The sequence below is a fragment of the Stenella coeruleoalba genome (genome assembly GCF_951394435.1).
Source record: "Stenella coeruleoalba genome assembly, chromosome: 2".
Classification (NCBI taxonomy): Eukaryota; Metazoa; Chordata; class Mammalia; order Artiodactyla; family Delphinidae; genus Stenella; species Stenella coeruleoalba.
Genome location: NC_137147.1, coordinates 108,543,111 through 108,566,395, shown reverse-complemented (window position 1 = coordinate 108,566,395; position 23,285 = coordinate 108,543,111). Strand labels below are relative to the sequence as shown.

The window sequence follows — 23,285 nt, the reverse complement described above, 5'->3', positions numbered from 1 at the left end:
TTTCTATCATCTTAAAGATGAGTAAGCCTACAGCATTGATGTGTAAGATGGGCAGGTAGGAGAGTGACGCTAGAGGAAGGGCATCAATGAGAAAGGTATCACATTCCCACTGTCCAGGGGGTGATGACAACTTTGGCTAGGTGGAGGCAGTGGGTACGGAGAGTGGATGGACGCTAGAATTAATGTAGGGTAGAATCGACAGAACTTAGCAACTGACTGGAGCAAGGGAAAGAAAGAAATGGCATCAAATGTAGATAGACATCGATGTTTCCAAGCTGGAAACTCATGAGAGTATTAACCAAAAGGGGTACCCAGTCTGGAAAGCAATTTGGGAGGGAGGAGGCCAAGATATATTTGGGAATATGCAGCGTTTATAACACCTACTGAACATCCCAGAAGAAATGACCAAGACTCCTGGAGGTAACTAGATACTGACGACTTAGGCTGGAGCAGAGCGGGGCTGTGTTTTGGCAAAAACACGTACAAAACAGACTACAGAAATCTTACTACCGAAGCTTGCCTGGACAGAAGTGAAAGGTGTAGCGCCACTGAAGGAATCCACTCGAGTCTACTTTCCACCGCCTGCCCTCGCCTCGCACTCCTCACAAAGACTCCTGGCGCAGGCGGCCGGAAGTAGCCTTTCCCTCCCCGCTCGGCACAGAAGTTCCAGAACTTCCGTCCGTACCCGTCACCGGCTCCCAGTCAAGGAGGCTCAATATACAGCGACGCGTCTCTTCCTGTACAGCCACCAGGCAGACTGAAAGCGCACGGTGGGCAGCATCACCTTTATCCCGCCAACCCACCACCCTCGTAAGCCCCAGGCCAGCCGCCAGCGTCGGAAGAATTGGGAAAAATCCACACTGTTCGCCGAAGATACCGCGAGACTTCACAGGCCCGCCTCGGCCTTAGCGCGCCGGAAGCGGAAGTCAGGCGCGCCGGAAGCGGAAGTCAGGCCGTGGTCGGAGTCTGGCCAAAGTGGATCTGTTACGTTGGAGAGCTGAAGCGGTCCGGAGGTCCTGTGACGGTGTTCTGGCTGGGAGGTAGGTTTCCGTGAGCGTCCGGCCGGCGGAGTCCGGCCCGAGCGGGATAGATACAGCCCTGGGCGTGGGGTGGGGGGTGTCGCTCATTCGGGGCCGCGGGGAGGAGGGAACCGGGCGGGCAGAGCTGAGTGGCCGGCGAGGTGTTCTCTGGCTCTGCCGTTACGAGACTAGACCTTTTGGCGAGACCGGAAGCCGCTTACTCCTCGCGGCCTCCAGTTTCCCTCGCATCTGGGGCCGAGGTGCTTCAGAAGGAGCGCATCAGTCAAAGCCTTGATAGACAGGCGCTGGTGTGCTGTGAAAGAGGACTGAAAAAAGCCGTGGTTCTCAGTCCGTGTCTTCGTCGGTTAGTTCTCTGGGTTCATCTTCCAGGGCAGCGAAACCCCATTCTGGGTAGTCATTTACAAGGTTAGTGGCTTGCAGCGAAAGTTCTGTGTGGTTTTATTTAGGGTCAAAAAACTAGTAGTCTTCGAGTACATATCTGAAAGGCTGTACCCTGTGTTTTCCAACAGAAAAGAACATACTTTGTGAAGTTGTTATTCATGCTCGAACTAGCTCATTGGTTTTGAGTAGCATCTTCTAGCTCTTCGGTGGCACTTTAAGCTCCAATTCCCTCTTTGAAATTAACGTTGCAAGCCTTTAGAGTACTTTTAATCCTACCGCTTCATTAACCTTTATGGTTCCTGTCCCCACGACACACACCTTTTGAGGGTTTCTTTCAAGGGAGTCAAGTTTTGTTTTGTTTTGTTTTGTTTTTCTTCCCATAGATCTAAACAATCTAAACATTAAACGGTACAGCTGCCTCAAATCCCTGGGGTAAGTAAAGCTTGGATCAGTTAAAATTCTATTTAAATTTCATTCTCACCAGTAATTATAAAGATGATACACATTTGTTTGTTTGTGGGAGGGGGATCCTGGAAGAACGTTAGAATAGCACATTTGCCTTGGCTTATGATTTTTACCGCCCCTCTGGTTAGGTATGGGTCATCTTTCTGGTGATTTCTGTGATTCCTATAGGAATCAAGGCACACCTTTAATTTCCTGAATTTATTTTAAACCATACCCTGGATTTGAGAATTTGACATGTTTGCCAATCCCAGACACATTGGTATTTAATAAGACATACTGTAAAAGAGCAGAGGCCTGGAAGGTAAGACATGTAGATACTGTTTCTTGCATCCAAATAATAATCTTTAATTTTGTTGGAACAAGGGTAGTATTATAAATATTTGCATATGTTTTGAGGGATTTGGAGGAAAGAAAAACTAATGAAAAAGCTGTCTTCCAGTATCACATCTCTTTGACAAAAACTTTTTATTATAAACTGAAGTAATACAGGAAGAAGAATAATTTTAGGACATCAGATAAGGGAGATTTGGTTTTAAAGTTTTAGCATGATGTCACATATGCCCCAAATCACAGAACAGATTTTAGTGGTCTTGAGGCAAAGAACAGAAAGATGGGGTTTAGGTGAGGAAAGGTAGGGGATGGGACTACATCAAGGAAGGACTGGAAATTGGGGGCTACCTTCAAAATACTGCTAGGGCTGCCTTCCAGGTCTTGGGTGAAGATGAAAAGAAGTGAACTCCCTCTCCCCTGGTTTCTCAAGGATTGCTGCTGCAGCCTAAGTCAAATCTTTTCTCAGAGGTAGAGGGCTCTCTGAAAATTTGGGTGAAGAAATACTGCTTCAAAAGTGAATCCATAATTGCCCTGGAAAACCCAGCTGATACAGATTTCAGTTTTCATAGCCATTAGATAATATTTTATAGTAGTTTTTTTCATATGTCACAGAACCTGGAATAAGAATATATTGAATACCATTATAAAGTAGTTACCCTAGACCTTAGTAGCTGTGTGTTTAAAGGCCTTTTTATTTGCCTTTCTGTTTTCATGTCTTTACTGTATTTACAGTCTTTCTCTTTATTGGCTCTTTTATTTTCCTACAAACAACTTCAGGTGTTGTAGCCTGGGGAAAAAAGAGGTAACCTTCCAGTAACCCCTTAGCTACTGCCCTTTGTGTTTTGTCTCTGTTTCCAGCCAAGCCTCTTGAAAGCTTGGTCTTTAATCAGTGTAGATTTCTACTTCCTTACCTTCCAGTTATTTCTTAATTAATTGTAGTCCTGTTTTAATCTCTGATACTCTAATCATCTCCTAATGGCTAAATCCAATTAATTTTCTCTTCTTGGTTCTTCCTATTACCTTACGATTCAACACTGATGATATATTGATGATGATATATAACAACAATCATGATACATCGTTCATCTTTGTATCCCAGGCTCCTAGTTAGCACAATGCCTGTACTATAGTAATCAAGAAGTACTGAATTGAATCTAGTCTATCTTAGGTTTAAAAGTACACAAGGACTTTTATGAATACCCTGCCTAAAGTATTTACTTCTTGTTTTTCCACTATCTGGTGAAGATAGTGTTACTTAAAAAAAAAATTCTAATAGAAACATATTAAAAACTGTACAGAATTTCAGAATGACTGACACTTCTGAAGCTATTCCAAATTTTGAAGAGATGTTTGCCAGTAGATTCACAGAAGATGACAAAGAGTACCAGGAATACCTGAAACGCCCTCCTGAGTCCCCTCCAATTGTTGAGGAATGGAATAGCAGAGCTGGTGGGAACCAAAGAAATAGAGGCAATCGGTATGTATTACTTCAGAACAGTAAATGCCAGTGACTCATCTGGGAGAGGATAGCTTGAATCTGCTAGCCCATAAGGCCAGTGAGGGCAGGAATCAGTGTTTTACCGAGTGCCTAGTAACTGCTTGGCACACAGTAAGTGCCTGGTAAATACTTGCTTTTAATATTTTGTCAGCACCATATTTTTTTTCCCTTGCTATGCAATTGTGTGTGAGTGTGTTACAATGGTTTTTTAAAAAATATTGTTTCTCTGGACTAATATTTTGTTTTCTCTGCAAATATGCTTTAAAAACCTAGAGTCTTTTACAAAACTTTTGCATTAAATTCCATAAAGAAGATACTCTTTTTGGTTTTACTTTAGAAAGAAGTTTATACAATGTAAATTACTTCTATTTGATACCTCAAAGTAGATCAAAGGAATATTACCATACTGCTTTTGAACAATTGAATAGGTTTCAGAACCATCCTATTATTTGGGGTTTGGTGTTGTAGTCTACCTCTTCCCTGCAAAGTATTAAATATATCCAGTATAATACTGGATCTGAATCTTAGGAAAGTTTTGAATAACTAGTGCTATAACATTCTGTAGAGAAAAATGTTTTTTACTCTTTTGTATACTGAGTATTAGATTGAGAAATGAAATGCACCAGGATAGATTTGTCATGTGTTTTTTTTTTTTTTTTTTTTAAGGGAAGTATAAAAATCTTTTTGTTTTGTTGTTGTAGGTTGCAAGATAACAGACAGTTTAGAGGTAGGGATAGCAGACGGGGGTGGCCAAGTGACAATCGATCCAATCAGTGGCATGGGCGATCCTGGGGTAACAATTACCCGCAGCACAGACAAGAACCTTACTACCCCCATCAATATGGACACTATGGTTACAACCAACGGCCTCCCTATGGCTACTACTGATAGAAATGTCAGCAGCTTTTAGTAAAACCATTTACTCTGTTAACATGATAAAAGTTTATGTTGTATTTTCTGTTGGTCATAGTTTTACATCTGATTGTAGAGAGTGGATTGATGTTTTGGAACTTGAGACTTTTTTAAAATTAGATCTTACTGGAGAGATATGATGGCTGCTGGAAATATCAATAAATACTCCCCTAAAAAGGTTGTGGATTATATTGCTTGACTTCTACCTCAGATTCTTCTTTATTTCATGACTTAATAGTGCTTTGAATGTTGTGAATTTTTTCCTTGTTTGACTTTCAGGAGTTCTTTGTTTTACACAGAAATAAAAATTTTACATAGAAAATGCTTGCTTTTACTTTGTAAGGTAAGGAAGTATCCCTGTACTCGGATGTGCTCATTCCTAATATTTTACAGAAGTAGTACAATCAACTCCTAAATGCACAACTATGCTTACTTGTGATATATTGTACATAGTAGTTGAAAGGAAAACAGTTATAGTATATTTTGTTTGGCTTTTGTTATTATGTGACTGTGGTACTTTAATTACTCTATAGGTATGAATCATCTTCACAATCGTTTTGGTCTCTTTTTAGAGGGATATCAAGAATAAACCTGTAAAATCAGGAAGGAATCATTCTCAGTTTCAATATCTTGATCTAGTGGTAGGTGGAATTAAGGCACACAGTAATTTTATACAAACTCTAAGGTTTCTTGCTAACTTAAACATACCAGGTCAGAATTCACACATTATACAAAAGTTTAACCCTGCAATGTTCCCTTCCTTTTCAATCATATGTAAATAATGCTGCATTTTGTATTTACTTTTATGGTATTTAATGTGGGTTGATTTTACAATGTTATGTTCACCTCCAAATGTGCACCTTTGCTGCTTCCCCTTTGTAAATCCAGTGATGCTGTAACTTCCTTTCAGAGTGATCATTGTATTTCACATCATTTTAATGGCCATTATAATGGTTTTACTCAAATAAAATACTTGTAAGTATTCTCTCAAATTTTGGCAGGTAGCCCATTCACTAGAGATGAGCTTTTTGATTTTTTATTACTCTGTTCTCCTATCTGTTGAAAAAGAGTTAGTGTAAGAATAATATTAAGAAAGAGTACAAGTTTCGTCATAGGTCAAAGGTATTAAAAGGCAACTTCCTGAATCTGCCTTCTGCTGCCTTCTCTCTTAGCACTCCACTCTAGGCCGTTGAGGTTGACATCTCCAGGTACTACTTCTACATGCTCGGGATCCAACTCTCCCCTCCACCCCCACTTCCTGAAGAGCTATTCTTTCAGGTAACTATTTTATTAGAAAGGATTTGATAAACCAAGTACTCACACTCAGATGTAAATACAATTTTAACAATAAGATAAGGGTTTTCCGTGTACCCTTGTAATTACATCAATAGGCAACAAGCCAGTGCTGGTACATTAAGATAGGCCTTGATACTACAGAATATTTAGCCAGAGAGTTAAGAATGGCTTGACTATACCCCAAGATCTTCTCTGAAAGCAGATGGGTTATTAAAAATATCTGTCAACTGATAAAGCACAGCCACTGACCAGTTGGGACAATAGCTGACCACAACTTTAGAGCAGGATCCTGGAGGCCCTCTGCTGTGCCAGCTGTTGACACTAATTAGATATCTGGATCCAAGGGACAGGGTTGGAGCGAGGGATGCCTCTCAGGAAGCTCAGGAGAAGAGTATTTTCTAACAGTATTTAAATATTTTAACACTGTAACAGTAGGGTACATATGGTCTGAGTATCAACTCTACTTGAAAATATGAGAAGAGTCCTCCTTTTAACATGAGTTATTTCTGCATTCTGCATGAGTAATCTATGTGGTGGTGGTTTTTGTTTTTTTTAAGCAACATCGTCAGACTGCTCCCTGTGTGCTTAAAACCAGGAAGAAATAAAGGCATGGTTTCTGCTTCATGTGGGAGAGACAGAAAAGCACATCAAACCAACTTAAGGATCATTTAAAAGTGGAGAAGAAAGAATTAGAACTGTCAAATGGAATTAATCTCAAATAGGTAGTCTGTTGTAATAGCATATAGATTGAGCATAAGGAATCCTGGCTCCAAGATATCTCACCTTGAGAAAATCACTTAAACTTTGAGCTTATTTGCTCACCTGCAAAAATGGGGACAACACCTTCCCTTGTCACTCTCACAGGGTTATCATAAAAATAAGTGACCAAACATATGAGAACTTGAGAATAGAAACTAAAGCTCGTGACCATTAAAACCCCAGTGGTACATAATTGGTGCTGCATAAACATTTGTTTAATCAATGGCAGGGAAGGATTTGATAAATTGTAAAGCATAGTGTTGATATAAAGTATGTAGAATAACTGATAGAAAATGAGGTAGGCAGCTTGAGAATTAAAGATTTGCGATTGTTTCCTTATGTGAATTATTATATGAATTAGCAAAAGAATAAGACATTATATCCTTCAGAAAATAACAAACACTTCAAATATGGAAGAAAGAGGGGAATTCCCTGGCGTTCCAAGTGATTAGGACTCGGCACTTTCACTGCTATGGCCTGCGTTCAACCCCTGACTGGGAGGCTAAGATCCCGTGGTGTGGCCAAAAAAAGAAAGAAAAAAACAAATATGGAAGAAAGAAAGTTTATATAAAAGTTGAGCCAAAATTACTGGCATTTGCTGTTTGGAAATTGGCACTGACTTGAGAATGTTGAATGTTCATTATGGAACACATCAAATTAATATCCATTTGAGACAGATGCTAGAGACTTAGATAGAGAACTGTTGTTTTTTTTTTCCTTGAGTGCTAGAAGGATTTGAGGTTATCCAGAGTGTAGTAACCTTGTGTCACTGCTCTAAGAATAGTTTTTAGGTTCTTGAAACCATATAGGAAAAAGACAGCCAGTAAGATCTCCAGCATGGTTTTGGTTTCCAAAGCTGCATTCCTTATAACATAATGCTCAACAGACAAGGATGTAATTTTCCCTTTGTATTTTATTCTCCTAAAGGAAAATATAGAACATTATGACAGTATTAAGGGTAATGAAATGTCAGTTTTAAGTTCAGAATACCAAAAAGGAAAGAAATGATCTTATACCCTGAAGATTACTGATATCACTGATTTTGAACTCTAATGAAGGCACTACACTTTGTTTTTTTAATTTTTTTATACAGCAGGTTCTCATTAGTTATCTATTTTATACATATTAGTGTATATATTGTCGATCCCAATCTCCCCAATTCATTCCTCCCCCCACCCCCGCCCTGCTTTCCCCCCTTGGTGTCCATACGTTTGTTCTCTACATCCGTGTCTCTATTTCTGCCTTGCAAACCGGTTCATCTGTACCATTTTTCTAGATTCCTGTTTCACAGTTTTTTTAACACCTTAAAAATTTTCCTAGACTTTGTATTCTGTTTGATTCACTCAACCTAAACAGATTTGGCTGTGTATGGAAATCTATGCTCTGGGCCTTTGACTTCTTTTAATTAGCACTATTTTTTATAGTGAAAAGGAATTTTTATTCTTTTTTTTTAAAGGCTATAATTCTTTTTTAAATTTATTTATTTTTTTGGCTGCGTTGGGTCTTTATTGCTGCGCACAGGCTTTCCCTGGTTGTGGTGAGCGGAGGCTACTCTTCCTTGTGGTGTGCGGGCTTCTCGTTGCAGTGGCTTATCTTGTTGCAGAGCACGGACTCTAGGCGCGCGGGCTTCAGTAGTTGTGGTGTGCAGGCTCAGTATTTGTGGCTTGCAGTTTCTAGAGCGCAGGCTCTGTAGTTGTGGCGCACGGGCTTAGTTGCTCTGCGGCACGTGGGATCTTCCCGGACCAGGGCTCGAACCCGTGTCCCCTGCACTGGCAGGCGGATTCCTAACCACTGCGCCACCAGGGAAGCCTGGGAATTTTTATTCTTGTTAAGAAATGTAGGAAATAAATATTCCCAGCTTGAGGTGGCTTGTTGGATAACTTCAGTTAGCTGGAAATGTTACTTGTGAAAGCATGTACTCTGGTAATGTTAGACAAATTGAGGTATTATATATAAACTATTCACTGAAAAGCTTGTTTGGGCTTTGTCTTTCAATGTCTTGTGTTTTAACCAAAGAAGCATATTTGATATATATATATAAATGGGAACTTTGAAATACATTAGGCTTTGGCTAATTCTGTGTGAAAAACCTAATTATATAGGTCACTCAGAGAATGTTTCCTCTATTTATAAGCTTAGGTAAGCTTTTAAAATTCTCCAGTTTTTAATTTAGAATGAATTAAGACCAACAGCAGTACATATTCTTGACATTTGTAGAAATTAATGATGTTAATTTTTAGATTAATACTTAAGAATTCAGATATATTCAGATGTGACATTCTATTCTATCTAAATGGATATTTTCCTGGGTCCTGCTACATCAGATTATTTTGGAGCCAAATCAACAACTAGATTCAAGTAGTAGATTATACTATTGGACTCTAAGGTAGCCTTGAGAGCAAATATTTCCTCCTTTCTAGAGGTCTGACTGACCTCTACTGGGACTAGCTTTTGGGAGAAATAGGGATGGGAGCAGAGATCCCATGACCTGTGGAGATGCGGGGAGAGAGGGCCAGGCCGGCTCCATGGGTCTCAGTCAGTAGGGCTGCTGTATTAGGATATGCCAGGGCTTAAGAGGAAGTGACTGAAGCTGGTGTGACACAGCTGAGGCCCGCATGTGCCAGAGATACGTTTGTATCTGAGTAGCTTGTTATCAGTGCTGTCAGACTGGAAAACGGGATGAGCTGTGGATAATACCCCTCGGATTTTAAGATTTACAGGATGGTATGGGAGGAGGTTAACGAGGACAAGTCATCCTCATCAAAATTGCTAATATGTGATTTGACTGCCCCCTTGAAGGATTAAGTGAAAGCATTTGCATAAAGTACACATCACTGGGCTGGGCACATACTCAGTGCCCATTCAGTGTCAGGTTTGTGCCTCCCCAGGTAGAGTGGGGTACATCTGGGCTGACTTGGGTGCAAAAAGTGCAGCTCAGATCTTTCACCAGTCTCCATGTGCTGATGGGCTAATTCAGTTGTTTTCATTCCTGTCCCTAAGGGATACAGAGAGCCCCAAGTATTAATTACCGGTTAGATTTTCTCCGGGTTTCAGTGACTTCTCCTGAGACAGCTTCAGGGGACGATGTGATGATGATCTCATGGTTTTTTTCCACGGCCAGTGCCTTCAACTCCCTAAAGGATCACCAGCCTCTTTGTCTGAATCAGGTAAATAAAGCTGCTGTAATTGCTAAAGGCCAGAGCTTTCTCGTGTGTGTGTGTGTGTGTGTGTGTGTGTGTGTGTGTGTGTGTGTGTGTGTGTGTGTGTGTGTGTGTGTGTGTGTGTGTGTGTGTGTGTGTGTGTGTGTGTGTGTGTGTGTGTGTGTTTCTCATTTTAAAGTTTCCTTCGCTATATGTTTTGTGTGTATACAAAATAATACTGTAAAAAGTAAAACTAGACAAATATGAATAATCTGCATCCAGCCAGTGACTTTGGCCTGTTGTGAATGCTTCTGTCTCTTTCACCATGCCCACACAAATATATATATAAATTTGGTATATGCATGTTTTTCCTTTCCTACTAAAGTGAGGTTATATATATAAACCCACACACATATGTGTGTATTATTCTTTGTTCACACAACATATTATAATAGGCATCACTCCAGGTCACTAGCTATAGATTAAAAATTAATGACTTAATTTTAATAACATGATATTGTATAGCATGGATATACCATTGATTATATGATCATTCTCCTATAGGTAGACACTTAGGTTGTTTCCTTTTTTGCCCCTACTTAACAATGCTATATTGCTTTTGTCCATATATCTTTTGAATGCTTTTATTTTATGTCTTCTGTGGGGTAGTCTCAAAAGTAGAATTGTTGGGTTAAAAAAAACCTGTATTATTTCATTTTAATAAATGCTGCCACATTTTCTAAAGCATTGTAGCAATTTACATTCCCATCAGCAACATACGAGTATTCATGTATGTGTCTCCTCTCCCTATGACTTCAACGTTTTGTCTAGATGGCCACAGGCTTTTTTACTTTAGGAGAACTTTACTAGGTTGTGTTTCATTGTTGATGATCACTGTCAGTATTTCACCTAGGACACTGCACCTTTCATTATATAAGTTTATCTTCTATTTCTCCAATGTTTTCTTTCTTTTTTGGCGGGGGGGGGCCGCAATGCGCTGCATGTGGAACTTCCCTGACCAGGGATCGGACCCATGCCCCCTGCAGTGGAAGTGTGGCATCTTAACCACTGGACCACCGGGGAAGTCCTCCAATATTTTCTCGATTATATCTTTAAATCTTTGTTCTTCTGTTCCATTTCTTTGGTTCTCTTCTCCAGTTATGCATGTGTTGGTTTTCCTTTGTCTGACTTCTGTGTCTGTCATTTTCCTGTCTTTGCTCACCTCTCTCTAGCCTGCTCTCTAAACTCCATGTCATATATTCAGCCTCTTCTCTGTTGTGTTGTTCCCAGCAGGGCCTTTATTTCTACGATGCTTTTATTTTTTTACTTTAGAATTTGATGAGCCACATTTCAAGTGCTCAGGAGCCACATGTGGCCAGCAGCAAGTGTATTGGCAGCACAGTTCTAGAAGCAGACTAAAGGCTTGGAGTTCTGTTGACTTGCTCCCTTATTCTCCACAGCGCTCCAATCCCCCAGGTATCTCTGGGGAAACCTAAGACTCTGAAACAATTCCAGAGACACTGTGATAGTAAAACCACATCATGGATGAGATGAGTTGCATGGAGAAATGCCCACAGACTCTGTACCTCGTGTTGCAAAGTTTGGGGATTCACCCCTGCCAAACTCTAATAAGGGGACTAGATGGACCCTGTGGCACACAGCTAGAATAGGATTATAAAATGCTGAAAACTTGTATTAGTTGAATTATAAGGATTATCTGAAAAAAGCCTATGTGAGCAGAGTTACGTGGTCTTCTGGAGCCTGGAAAAAGGGAGCTCCTGTGCCATGAAGCATCAGTGTTCAGTGTTGTCCCAGGAGAGGGGCTGGTAAGATAAATATGTCTGTCCCTGCAGCAGAAATGGGAGCTCTAGACAGTCATAGCTCCCTGCTCCTGGCCCCTAAGTTCCCTGGCTCTGACCCCAAGCTCTCCAAGCTTCAAATGATGACTGGCTTCTGGACGAGATTTCCCAAAGGGACAGAAGGTGCTGAGGATCCCACTACACAGTCTATTTGGCAGGTACGTTCTTCACTCAAATTAATAAATTGGCATCGTTTTAGAAATTAATTCCTTGTTAATTTTCCAGCCCAATTCCATTTTCAAAAACACTGACTAAATGGGATTTCTGAAATTTGCAAAATTAAGGCACTCAGGACCTCGCTGGCTCCACCAAAGTACTGACCCGAGACTCCTGAGTACTCAGCCGGCCCTGGTTAATGCCACACTCTGGCCTATGCTAAACTCAAGGTATGAGGGGACTAAGTCTAAGGAATGTCTCTGAGAAGACTAGACAAGAAGGGTAAGAGATTGTGACATTGGTAGTCAGGCACTACAGAAGGGATTTCCTAATAGTACTGCTCACTTCAAAAGGAATTAAGAGTCCGTTCCTTTCTTTAATCTATGTGTGGTTTTCTGCTACTGCAATATGGTGCCACCTCTTGGATACAAATTGAAAATCTAGCTTTAAAAATTTTTAGTCTCCAGTCACATGCATTAAAAAAATCTGAAGTGGGAGGCCATGATGGGTTCTAAAATTTATATTCTGCTCTAGAGTTAAGGAACTACTTAACCAAATCCCTAGAATCTGTAAGCGGGGGGATGCTGGTAGCCTGCAGCCCAGAAAAGAACTGCCTCCTCAAGTGAGTTTTTAGCTGTTCGGAATTTTAAACAGTGCAAAGGTGCCACCTACATGCTCTGGTTCTCTCTCCATACCTAGCTGTCAAACAAACAAGTGAGGAATGGCTCACAGGAATCAGGAGTTCAAGTTCCCTGTTTCTGCCTCCAACTGTCAACATATAGTGTACGCAAAGCAGTGTCTGCCAAGTAGCAGGCACCCAAGTTATTAAATTCTTCTTAAATCATGTTTGCAGGAGTAATTATGTATTAAGGTGGGGAATGATAGATTACAGATGCAGTGCTAGAACATCACCATGACACTAGTTATCAGAGTTGGAAAAGTATTCAAACCTTGTTCATGGGCTGCCTGAAAGGCTGGACCCTCAGGACAGCACAGGATGAGAAAGGCAGTGTAATCAGGTCACTTTGTAGACCGTGTAAGTATTCACTTAAAGTTAACAGGGGTAGGCAGGGCTATAGTCATGTTATTAGACAACTGTTATAGGGGTTGGGGATTTTGTGTTCTTGTCCTAGGTCACTGGGCCTGTCTTAATATCCTTGGGGGAACAATAGGGCCCAGCTAAAGAAAGCTGCATTAACTAAACTTCCACAGCAGCTCAAGGTGCCCAGGCCTTAGCTGTGATTGTTATTAATGGGGAACAGCCCTGTGTGGGTCAAGAGAGCATCAGACTGCTAAAGGCAACCTCATTTGCTAAGGAAGAAAGGGAAACATGTCCTCAGACACAGCTGCTGAACTAGTTCCTACCTCTGCCAACAGTTTTTTGGTGACAAAGTAAGGATGTTCTTTTTAAAAAGATACTGTGTGTTTCTCAAAAGAAGTGATTAGGCAAAAAAGTCCCTGTTAAAATAATGGCCATTTTAAATGAAATAAATAGATGATTGTGACGGGTATTTGTTGACTCCTATCCAGCATCCATTTCTCTTTCTCTAACTTTTCCCAATTTGTATTCAAATATCTACCTCTCTCTGCTCACTCCTTTGCTTCCAAGTAGGCTGAGCCCATCCCCAGCTCTAGGATGGGGCTTGATTAGTCTAAAACAATTAGAGTAACTCTTCTCTTTTCTCTAGTCACTGGTTTAGGTAACCTGTGTTATAACATGGCATTCCCTGACAGTAGGGGCTGGTTTAGAAACTTTGTGTGACCTAATCTGGGCTGAGATACAAGGAGGAGCTGATTGACAGCTTTTGGAAAAGAAATACCACAGCTCTTCTTAGAGGCCTTTTTTTCTACTGGAGGGGGTGACAGGTGGACAAGAAGCCTGGAACTGCTGCCTTTTTGCCTCCATGGGGGAAACAGGCCTGAGGATGAAGCTGGCACTGCTGAAGTAAGTCAGCGGAAGGAAAGAAAGTGGGTCCTTTATGACATCACTGAGCTGCTGAGTCAGTAACCTCTAAGTAAACCCTGCCTCTGGACTTTCCAGGTATGTGAGCTAATAAATCCCTTTATTGTTTGAGCCAGATGAGTTAGGTTTCTGTTACTTATCAAGGAAAGCATCCTAACAAACGAGTCATGTAAAAAGCACAAGTAAAATGCCTGTAGAGCACACACCAGAACAATGCTGAAAAAAAGAGAAAAGGTTCCGAAGCCAAGACCACGTAAAACAGAAGCACATTTGGAGGCAATGTGGCATAATGGCTTAGAAGAGAAGGCAGATGGGCGTAACCCATGCTCTGCCCTTCATGTTTACTCTGATCTTGGATGAGCCACCTAACTTTGGTTGTCCTCGGCTCCTCTCAACAGAGTAAGCTGAACTAGATGAGTGGCTCCCAGTTCTTTTACCATCCGTAATTTTTATTATTGGTCCTTTTGGTGGATTTTATATTTTTAAAGATTTTTGTCTGTCAATAGATTTTTCTCATGTGCTTAGACAAAGTACACAACTGCAGATCGGCTCTTCTATCAGCAAAGGTAATCGGGTTAACTTATTCACCTTAACAAATTACTATAATTTGATTGAACATTTAAAAGCAAGATATTTATTATTAGCTTTTGAAGTTCAATATAGATATGACTTCTGATAGGTTTTTACAAATACTGAAAATAGCTTCCAGATCTTCTATCTTCTTTTGAGGATCTTAGGAGATTCATAAGAACTACCAGATTTGATGACTGCAGTTACCATCCAAGGAGGAAGAAAATTCAGTGACTTCTCAAAAATGAAAATTAACATTAAATTACAAGTCTTTTTTTTTTTTTTGCGTGGCTTGCGGAATCTTAGTTCCCCAACCAGGGATTGAACCGGGGCCCTGGCAGTGAAAGCGCCGAGTCGTAACCACTGGACTGCCAGGGAATTCCCTAAATTACAAGTCTTGATTATTCTTATTTACTTTCTAACAAAATGGTCAACAGAATTTTTAAAAAACACAGAAAAAAATTTTGCATTTTACATAATACATAATCATTTTAAAATACAAAGTGACACTACGAAGCAGTGACAGGTCTTCCTCTGTCACTTGTAAACTGGATTAGAAGGCCATCCCCAGAATTCCAGTAGTGCTGTGGAAATATTTTAATTTACAATTGGGATAAACTGCATTCAACTGGAAGCCAAGGGATCTAGGTTCTAGTTGCCATCTTGCACCATGTGATCCTGAATACACTCAAATTCTGGACATCAGAAGCCCCATGACGAAATGAAAGGGGCTCAATCAGGTCATCTTAAATATCCTTTCCAGCTCTGTTATTTTGTAACACCATGAAATCAGAGTAACATGTCCCAAGCTGTTTGGGATCAGGGATTTTAGAATCTAAATTCAACATAACAGTACTTTTAACCTTCATACTTTTTGTGTGTGTCCTGTTCTTAATTAAATATATGTGTATTTCCACATTCTGTGTCTTTAAATATATTTTCCTTTTTAACAGTCTTTTCAGCATTAGCAATAAAAAAGTTTCTCAAGGGTGTACTTTTTATTTCTTGCTTTTATTTTTTTTCAACTTGCTTTTTCAGTTTCTCCAAGATCTCTTCCGGAGTTGTGGAGGCCAAAAGCTTTACCACTTTTTCACGAGATTTACCACCCTTGACCAAAAGGAAAAAACAGTGTCAGGATAACACACTAAACCTTCTAATGCTATTAAGAGGCAGCAGACCTCAGTTGCTGAGGGGTTGTTACAAGTAGGCTGGTGTTTTCCTGACAGCTTAGTGCCCACTTTCTCCTAGCCATTTCTGGTCTAACCAAAGGCTGTCTCTTCGATTCCACCTTACTACAATATTTTTACAACTCTCCAGAGTTTCTAACCTTCATACATCAATTTCTGTAATAATAAAAGCTAGGCATTAAATTTTCAAAATGAATATGGAATCCAGATGTACAATATTCTGGTTTCAAGTAATACTTTTGTTTAAATTATTTTTTAAATTACCAAAACAAATATTGCAATTTTATATAAACTTTGTATAAAAAAATTCCAAATGTAAAACAAATTGGTATTCTCTATACCGTTACACATTTCTGAAAATTCCGAACAAAAAGCAACCACATATCTCCAAGTGCTATGATTCCACAACTGCTTAAGACAACTATAAAAAGGTAAACACCCTTTAAAGAAGGTAAATTTTGAGCAGGTATTTATCTAAATGGGTAGAAGCTGCACAGGTGGAAGAGTGGGGAGTCCCTTTCAGGCAAATGCCAGAGCACGTGCGCTGGAGAAAATCCGAAATGACCTGCCGCACGGGTGACGGTGAGGGAATGGCCTGATCAGATGGACGTTTAGGTACAGCCTACCAACCAATGACTCTGAGTGCCCGCTGGATCCTGGGTAGGAGCTACAGAGTATAGTATAGCAGTGGAAAACAAATAGAGCTTTAAGAAGTATAAACACGAGTGGGTCTTACTCCTACAGATTCTATTTCAGTTAAGTCTGGGGTGATGCCCAGGAACCTCTGTTCTAGAAATCATTTCCAGGTGATTTTGATATCCACCCCTAGTGCAAACCCATGGTATTAATGACTTCACATGAGTCCTCTCTCTTCCTAATAAGCTTCTAGTGAGCAAGGATAACACGGGGGACCAGGTATGCTTGATGAACTCACTAATGGAGATGACAAGAGGAACCATTTTAGATTTTTCTAGTATGGTGATGACTTGAGGGAAAAGACAAGCAAGATTAATCTGACAGAGCAGGTACAGGAATGAACTTAGGAGAAAATGCTGGAAATGATGGCAATTAAGGAATACAAGTATAGTGTTTGCACAGTCTGAAGGAGTGAGGCATTAGGAGTGAAGATTAGGAAGAATTCACAGATTTTAGTGATTAAATGATTATGAGCATTAAAAACAACTGGTTTTTCAATTATTTGGAAAAGAAAAAAATTGGTATTTTAAAAGTAATGACTGATGTACTCAAAGATGTTGAGAGAGAGAGAGACCTACCTTATCCAAAACCACATCACTCTTCCTGAGTTCTAAGACTTTGGAAAGATACCAACAAAGCTCAGCGTTAGCCTCTCCTTCTGTCGGAGGTGCTGCAATAGCTACACTCACAGCCTCGGCTGTCAAATCTGCAATGAAAACAGTGTGGACTTGATCCTCATGGAGTTCTTTTTCTTCACGCAGTGAGCATATTTTGTAAAAGTGTTTGCATTTGTCTGGCATGTTGTAGGTTTTCAATTAATAACTGCTGAATGAAGAATGATTAATCACAGTTAAGGGAACATAAACATAAATATGCCTCTACCATTACAGAAATCCAAAGAAAGCTGATTTTTACCCCACCCCACCCCACCCTGCTGACCAAAATGGGCCTACAGAGTCCTGGGCAATAACCTGGATTTAGGAGCTGGAAACTGCACTTGGTCTAACAGGAAGAGCCCAGGCAGGGAGTCAGCGGAGCTGGGCTGTAGCCCCGCAATGTCACGGAGGAAGTGGATTAACCAGGCAGCTCACAAAACTGTAGAGGGTTGTTCAGGGTCTCATCAGGAAAATGGGAGCACTGGATTAGATTCACCTCTTATGTGAAATGTCTCTTTGATATTTTTAAAATGTAGTTTTTAGGGCTTCCCTGGTGGTGCAGTGGTTGAGAGTCTGCCTGCCGATGCAGGGGACACGGGTTCATGCCCTGGTCCGGGAGGATCCCACATGCCACGGAGCGGCTGGGCCTGTGAGCCATGGCCGCTGAGCCTGCACGTCCGGAGCCTGTGCTCCGCAACGGGAGAGGCCACAACAGGGAGAGGCCCGCGTACCACACACAAAAAAAAAAAAAAAAAGTAGTATTTAGTTAGCATCTACACAGTGCTTACATACACTAATTTTAAGGGCACACAAACATGTTTTAATGGCTTTACAAATATTAACTTGTTTATTCCTATAATTTTATGAAGATATTAATACCTTTATTATCTCCATTTTACAAACGAGGAAATTGGAACCGAGAAGTAATGTGTCCAAGGTCACATGGCTAGAAAGTGGCATTGTGATTCACAAATAAATTTGAATTCATGCTTTGAAATCCAGGGACAATGAACACTGCTTTTTGAAGAGTGGTCCAGACTCCCTCATCAACACAGCCTTTATAAAGAGCAACGTGTCTGCAATCCTCCACTGTTATTTCTGAGAGAGAAGTATACACTCAAAGCAGTTTGCAAATGAGCTTGAGCTGGTCCTGCATCTGGGGTTACTTGGGCATTTCCACATGCTTACATCTTGCTACAGAATCCACAGGAATGAGATGGTAGAACAACCTTCCTCCTAGCCTGTCACTGATTCTATGATGCACAGTTTTTCACATTTTAATATCTTTGAAATCCTGATGTATCATAATAAATGGAAAAGAAAGTGTTTAGTTGATGTGGATTTTGTCTTACTGGTACATAAAGTACTTCTGCACCTTATACATAGATGATGGCCAGTTAGATCTGATGAAACATGGTATTCCAACAGCAGTGTCCACAGTGACTACTTAGAAAATGCTGGCCAAGGAGGGAGGGTACAGCCAACAAATAGCCAAGCTAACATGGCCATCAACACAAACCGGGCCTAGCACCCCAATTTTGAGGTCTTGTTTTAAAAATATTTTAAAAATTGGAATAGAGAGCTTTAGCTTTAGTGGGTGAAAAAGACCGTCAAGATAACTCAGATCAAACTTTTTTCCCAATCAGAAGCCTCCCCACCCCACCCAATCTCTCCTGAAGCCCCAGCATTTAAAACAAATGTAAACAGCTACTCAGGAGTCCTGTCTGCCAACCTCCCCTTTGCCCACCGCAGATTCTTGACGCATCTTTTGGACTCCAGGGAATAGCTTAAAAGCTTCTAACTATCTCATCTGACAGATGAAAGAACTGGGCCCAGGAATATCTTGTAGAGTTTTGATTTGAAATAAGCTCACACAGGTGTTGATGATCAGGTTCACAGATCTGAGGTTTTCTCTCCCTCCTTGGACCAATGGTCATTTAAAAAAATCAACCAAAACATCTTTCTCTGGCCAATGTTTCCACTTTTGGAATAGGACAAACTAAGAATCATCTAGGCTACACGTTTCTATCTATGTTCTTTCTAAAATACCTTTTTAAATTTTGAGGTATAATTGACACATAACAGGTGTACAACATAACGATTCGCAGTTTGTATTTTGAATTGATCACCACAGTAAATCCTGATTCATAAAATACCATATTAAAAAGGACAATACACAATGGTTTTTTCATCTAACTTGGTATCCTTTAAATACGGTATATTTGGTTTTAAACACTAGATTACACCTTTACATTAGAATCCAGAATTTAAAAATGGAGAAGGCTCTAACTGCAGGTGTGAAAAATATACTTGACCACACAGGATGAACTTCCAGCAAGCCAAGGCAAAGGGAGGATGGAGAGGAGACAAGTAGTTCATACAAGATTCCCACCCCAGTGGCCAGGTATACCTGTCACAGCATTTTGTTTGGAACCAGGTTTGGCATGGATGGCTATGGTGACACAACCTTTGGGATCAACGGCCACAGGACCTGAGGGAGGAACTGGTCTCTCTGCTTCCTTGCTCTGGCTTTTACCCTAAAACGACAACAACAATCACACTACAACTTTACGGTTACAAAATACTTTCCCACACATTTGATCTTTCCATGATTCCTTTTCACCCTTAACCAAGACAAACTAGGCTAATGGGTCACGTCCAGGGAGTTCTGGCCACCCAGAATGGTCTTCCAGCAGCCTTCATGGCTCAAATCAATTCTTCCACGAAGCCTTCCCATCAACCCCACAAAGTGCTTTTTTCCTGCCTTGGAAAACCTGACTTAGAACTGGTTCCTACTGTCGGCTTTGTATTTCCCATTCCTCAGGGAGCAGCGATTATTCATTATTCATCTTTGTATCTCAAGCAGCACAAGTTAACAAACGTTTGTGAACAACTATGGCTGGACGGTGTATATCCATGTGTTCTGGGGGGGAGGGGAGGAGGAAGGAACAACAGTGGTATTTAAAGGACTACTGTGTGCCAGAAGCTGTACTCGGAACTTTCCACTGAACAAACATGAACTGCGCACCAAGGCAGTATGTAGGCAAAGGAGATGTAAAGATGAATAAGGACACATGGAGCTCAAGGAGCTAGGACTGCAGCGAGAGAAAAAGAACAAATAATCACTCTAATACACTGTGCTAGGAGCGCCGACCACACACGCACAGGGCATCACGGCGCAGAGAAAGGGAAGGCAGTCCCGCCTTGGGACACTGGGGAAGCTCCCGGCAGGAGGCAGTCTTAGAGCCGGGTCTTAGGAACCGATTGGAGTCAGTCCTGCAGAGACGGTAGAAGGGAAGTGTGGGAGTGGTGCATTCTTGATGGAGGGGTGCGAAAACCAGCCAAGGGAAGGAGACAGAACGCTAACTAGAGCCTCCCAGGGAAGCACAGGCCGCACGGCGCTGCCGGAACACGAAGCGCGAGCCTGGGAGTGTGGGAGCAAGGCCGGCGGGGTCGGCAGCCACAGCTCAGGAACAGCCTCGCGCGCCGCCGGCCCGGGCCCTCCGACTTCCCCGGTGGGCGGCAGCGCAGCCGAGAAAGACGGGGAGCGGGAGGCCCGAAACTCAGAAACAACAAGCAGTTGGCGGAGCTTCTACCCACCCACGGGTCCCGCTTCTCTCCCGCGCTCCTCAACCAGCTTTCCTGCGGCCCACCCTCCAACTGCCAAGGGACTTGCCACTGGCCTTGTTCACTGCACCAGCTTTCTTAGGCATCTCGGTGCCCACAGGGAGCCGGGCAGCAGCCCGAGCACCAGGTCCCGTCCCCAGCTGCCTCACCCCGCAGCCGAGCCGCAGCATTCACGCCAAGGAGGCGGCAGGAAAGGCGGCCCGACGCCGGAAGAGCCCTCTGCACCTGCGCACGCAGCGGGCGGGAGCGGCTTCTCTGGCCTGCGCCTCTGCTGTGGCACGAGGGCGACACCTTCCGGCTGGCGGGAGCAAGACCCCTCGTTCTTCCCGGACCTACGTGGGACCCTCGCCACCTAGAAAAGCGGCTCAGGAGACCGAGAGATGGGGAGCTGGGCTCTGGTCGAGTCGTGACCACCCCCAACCCCCTCTGGTCTTGTTTCCTCATGGGAAGAAAGGATTGGAGTGAGCGGCAAAGAGCGCACAGGGCCAGGTGTCTTCTCGCTACTGCAGCCAACCAGCAGGTGCAGAGCCCCACGCTGCTTCCTATGGCCCTTAAGTGGATGTAGAGTATCCTGCTGCTTTAGCCTTTGGGTACCTTCCGTGTACTGATGGAGCATCTACCTTGTGCCAGGCGCTGAGGATGCCACAATGTAAAAGGAGAGGAAATATATTCTGATGTGCGAAGTGGCAAAAGATGAAACTGAAGAAGGCGGAGGCAAGATCAGAGTCATTGAAGGGTTTGAAGCAAAGGATTGGTAGAGTCACATTTGTTGTGATTAGAAAGATCACTGGCTGCAATGTGGCCAATAGAAGAATACAGGTAGGGAGACCTCCCTCTTAAATGGAAGATGGTAGCCTGAACCAGAGTAGTAGCAGTGGGAATGGAGAACTGAGAGCTGATCATTTCAAGCATACTCAAGAACTAGAATGATCGGAGCTTGGGGAATGACTGGATGTGGGAATGAGAGTGAAGAGTCAGGGAAGATGCCCAGGTTTGGGGCCCGAGGAGCAGGTTTGGGAGTCTGAGGTGAGTTGTTCAGTCTGGGACATAATGAGTTTGAGATAGCTGTGGGACACTAAGTAGAAATATTAAGGGGGTAACTGAATGTCTGTAACTGAAGCTTGAGTGATCTGGACTGATGATGGATTCTGGAGCCCTCTGAAAATAGATGGTAATTGAAGCCATGCACGTGGATGAGATAAAGACTCAGAGAGTGTGCAGAGCATGAGGGCCCAGGACAGAACCCTAAGAAAATGTAAAGAGAAGGCACCAAATGACATTGGCCAGATGTAGGAGTACGTAGCAGCCAAGAAAGGGTACTTCAAGAGGGAGTAGTCAACAGGGAGTAGTGCCACAGAGAAGGCATGTAAAACAGAAATGAGCGGTGTTAGTGACCTAGGTGCTAGCAGTTTCAGTGCAGAAGAGGAAAGAGATAATATGTGTAGAAAACAATTCGATTTCACTGTGAAGGAGTAACTGGTATTGGAGGAGCACATGACGTTAAGATGTTTTTTCTTTTTTAAACTGGAATGAGAATTAACCACATTTGAATATTCATAGGAATAAGCCAAGAGAGGAGACGTTACAACAGAGGGAGGAGGTGGGGTTCTGAGCACAGGTGGAGACTGACCTGTCTACAAGAAGCCTTACTCAGACACCCCTTCCTTCACAAGAGAAGGAAAAGTTTAGGTGCACATGTACCTGTGTGTATAGGTTTGATGCGAAGAGCTGGAGTTCTTTCATTAGCTGAAGGAGAGGGAGGTGTTGAAGATGTGAGGAGAGTGGAACAGATTTAAATACTCTGGAGAATGTCAAAGAGCTAACTGTTGAAACTCACTCTGCAACACTGATGGTCTAGCTGAACTTGGAGACCATGAAATCATCATGACCCCAGTCTTGTACAGTTATATCATTTTTAAATGCCTGGACCCAGCAGCCAGGAAGTTGAAGATAAGGCAGACAACTGGTTTCATCCAGGTGGGTATGAGAGGGTTGAGGGTTACTGAAATGGTTAATGGTGATCAAAGATCAAAAGTGGAGAAGCAAAAAACCCAAAAGGTTGAAGGTGGAGTCTACTAGAGTAGGGAAGGAAGAGGGTTGACAGAAAGGACGGAGAGGTCAAGGGAATGGCAGTCTTGAGGTGCAAGGACACATGTATGGGAGCGTGTGTGAGAGCTGAAGAGGCATCGAAGGTTGTGGTCAGAGAGTGTTATGTCTGAACTTACCATTTCAGAGGTAGTGCGAGTCCATATGACAAGGTACATGGTGTAGTCATGAGCAGGAGTGATTGACATGAAATGGTGAAGGTTACTGGAGGTTAGGAAGAAAATGGAAAGCTAGGTTTGGCTGGGTTGTCCACCCGCTTGGATACTGAGGCCACTCAGTGTGAAGGCTTTGGTAGAAGTGAACCAGGTGTTAAACCAAAGCCATATTTTCTTTGTTTGAAATCAGTTAAGAATTGGGGCACAAAAGCTGAATCAGCATTATATAGAATTAGTTTGGGGTGAAGTCATGACAGCCTCAGTTAAAGCTTTGACAGTTTAGATGGAAATAAAGGGGCCACTTGCAATCGTGGATTATTATGTTATCTGGCAGTTGACTAGATGAGCGAAGGCAGAGAGAGGGAAGAGGTGCCCTGCAAGGACCATTCAGGCTTTCCCAAAGGTCACTCAGGAGTGGGGGGTGGAGAAGGGGGAAGGGAAAAGCGATCAGCTCCATTTGCCACCCAAACTGTACATCTGTTGTTGCTG

General features: G+C 42.2%; 2 protein-coding genes across 3 annotated transcripts; one reads left to right on the top strand and one right to left on the bottom strand.

The window, feature by feature from the left end:
• The first annotated feature begins 953 nt into the window (after positions 1–953).
• On the top strand, positions 954–6,291 carry RAMAC (RNA guanine-7 methyltransferase activating subunit). The gene is made up of 4 exons (XM_079910814.1): positions 954–1,040; positions 1,805–1,853; positions 3,515–3,693; positions 4,416–6,291. The coding sequence occupies exons 3-4, from the start codon at positions 3,524–3,526 to the stop codon at positions 4,600–4,602; spliced, it is 357 nt and encodes a 118-aa protein (XP_079766940.1). The 5' UTR covers positions 954–1,040; positions 1,805–1,853; positions 3,515–3,523; the 3' UTR covers positions 4,603–6,291.
• A 3,796-nt stretch (positions 6,292–10,087) lies between these two features.
• Positions 10,088–20,870, bottom strand: LOC307180484 (UPF0235 protein C15orf40 homolog). Of its 2 annotated transcripts, none has more exons than XM_079910792.1 (4): positions 20,592–20,870; positions 19,319–19,445; positions 16,831–16,958; positions 10,088–15,476 (listed from the first exon to the last, which is right to left on the bottom strand). In XM_079910792.1, exons 1-4 carry the CDS (start codon positions 20,703–20,705, stop codon positions 15,381–15,383), a joined length of 465 nt encoding a protein of 154 aa, XP_079766918.1. In that variant the 5' UTR covers positions 20,706–20,870; the 3' UTR covers positions 10,088–15,380. The 2 variants fall into 2 exon arrangements, with proteins under 2 accessions (XP_079766918.1, XP_079766919.1); XM_079910793.1 differs by having other exon boundaries at positions 19,376–19,445.
• Positions 20,871–23,285: the final 2,415 nt, after the last annotated feature.

Excerpts from the sequence above, each read along its gene's own strand:
- RAMAC (XM_079910814.1), top strand. The coding sequence starts at position 3,524 with ATGACTGACACTTCTGAAGCTATTCCAAATTTTGAAGAGATGTTTGCC. Across the intron at positions 3,694-4,415 it reads CAAAGAAATAGAGGCAATCG|GTTGCAAGATAACAGACAGT; the intron begins GTATGTATTACT and ends TTGTTGTTGTAG.
- LOC307180484 (XM_079910792.1), bottom strand. The coding sequence starts at position 20,705 with ATGCTGCGGCTCGGCTGCGGGGTGAGGCAGCTGGGGACGGGACCTGGT. Across the intron at positions 16,959-19,318 it reads CAAACAAAATGCTGTGACAG|ATTTGACAGCCGAGGCTGTG; the intron begins GTATACCTGGCC and ends TTTTCATTGCAG. Across the intron at positions 15,477-16,830 it reads GTGATGTGGTTTTGGATAAG|GGTGGTAAATCTCGTGAAAA; the intron begins GTAGGTCTCTCT and ends CTTTTGGTCAAG.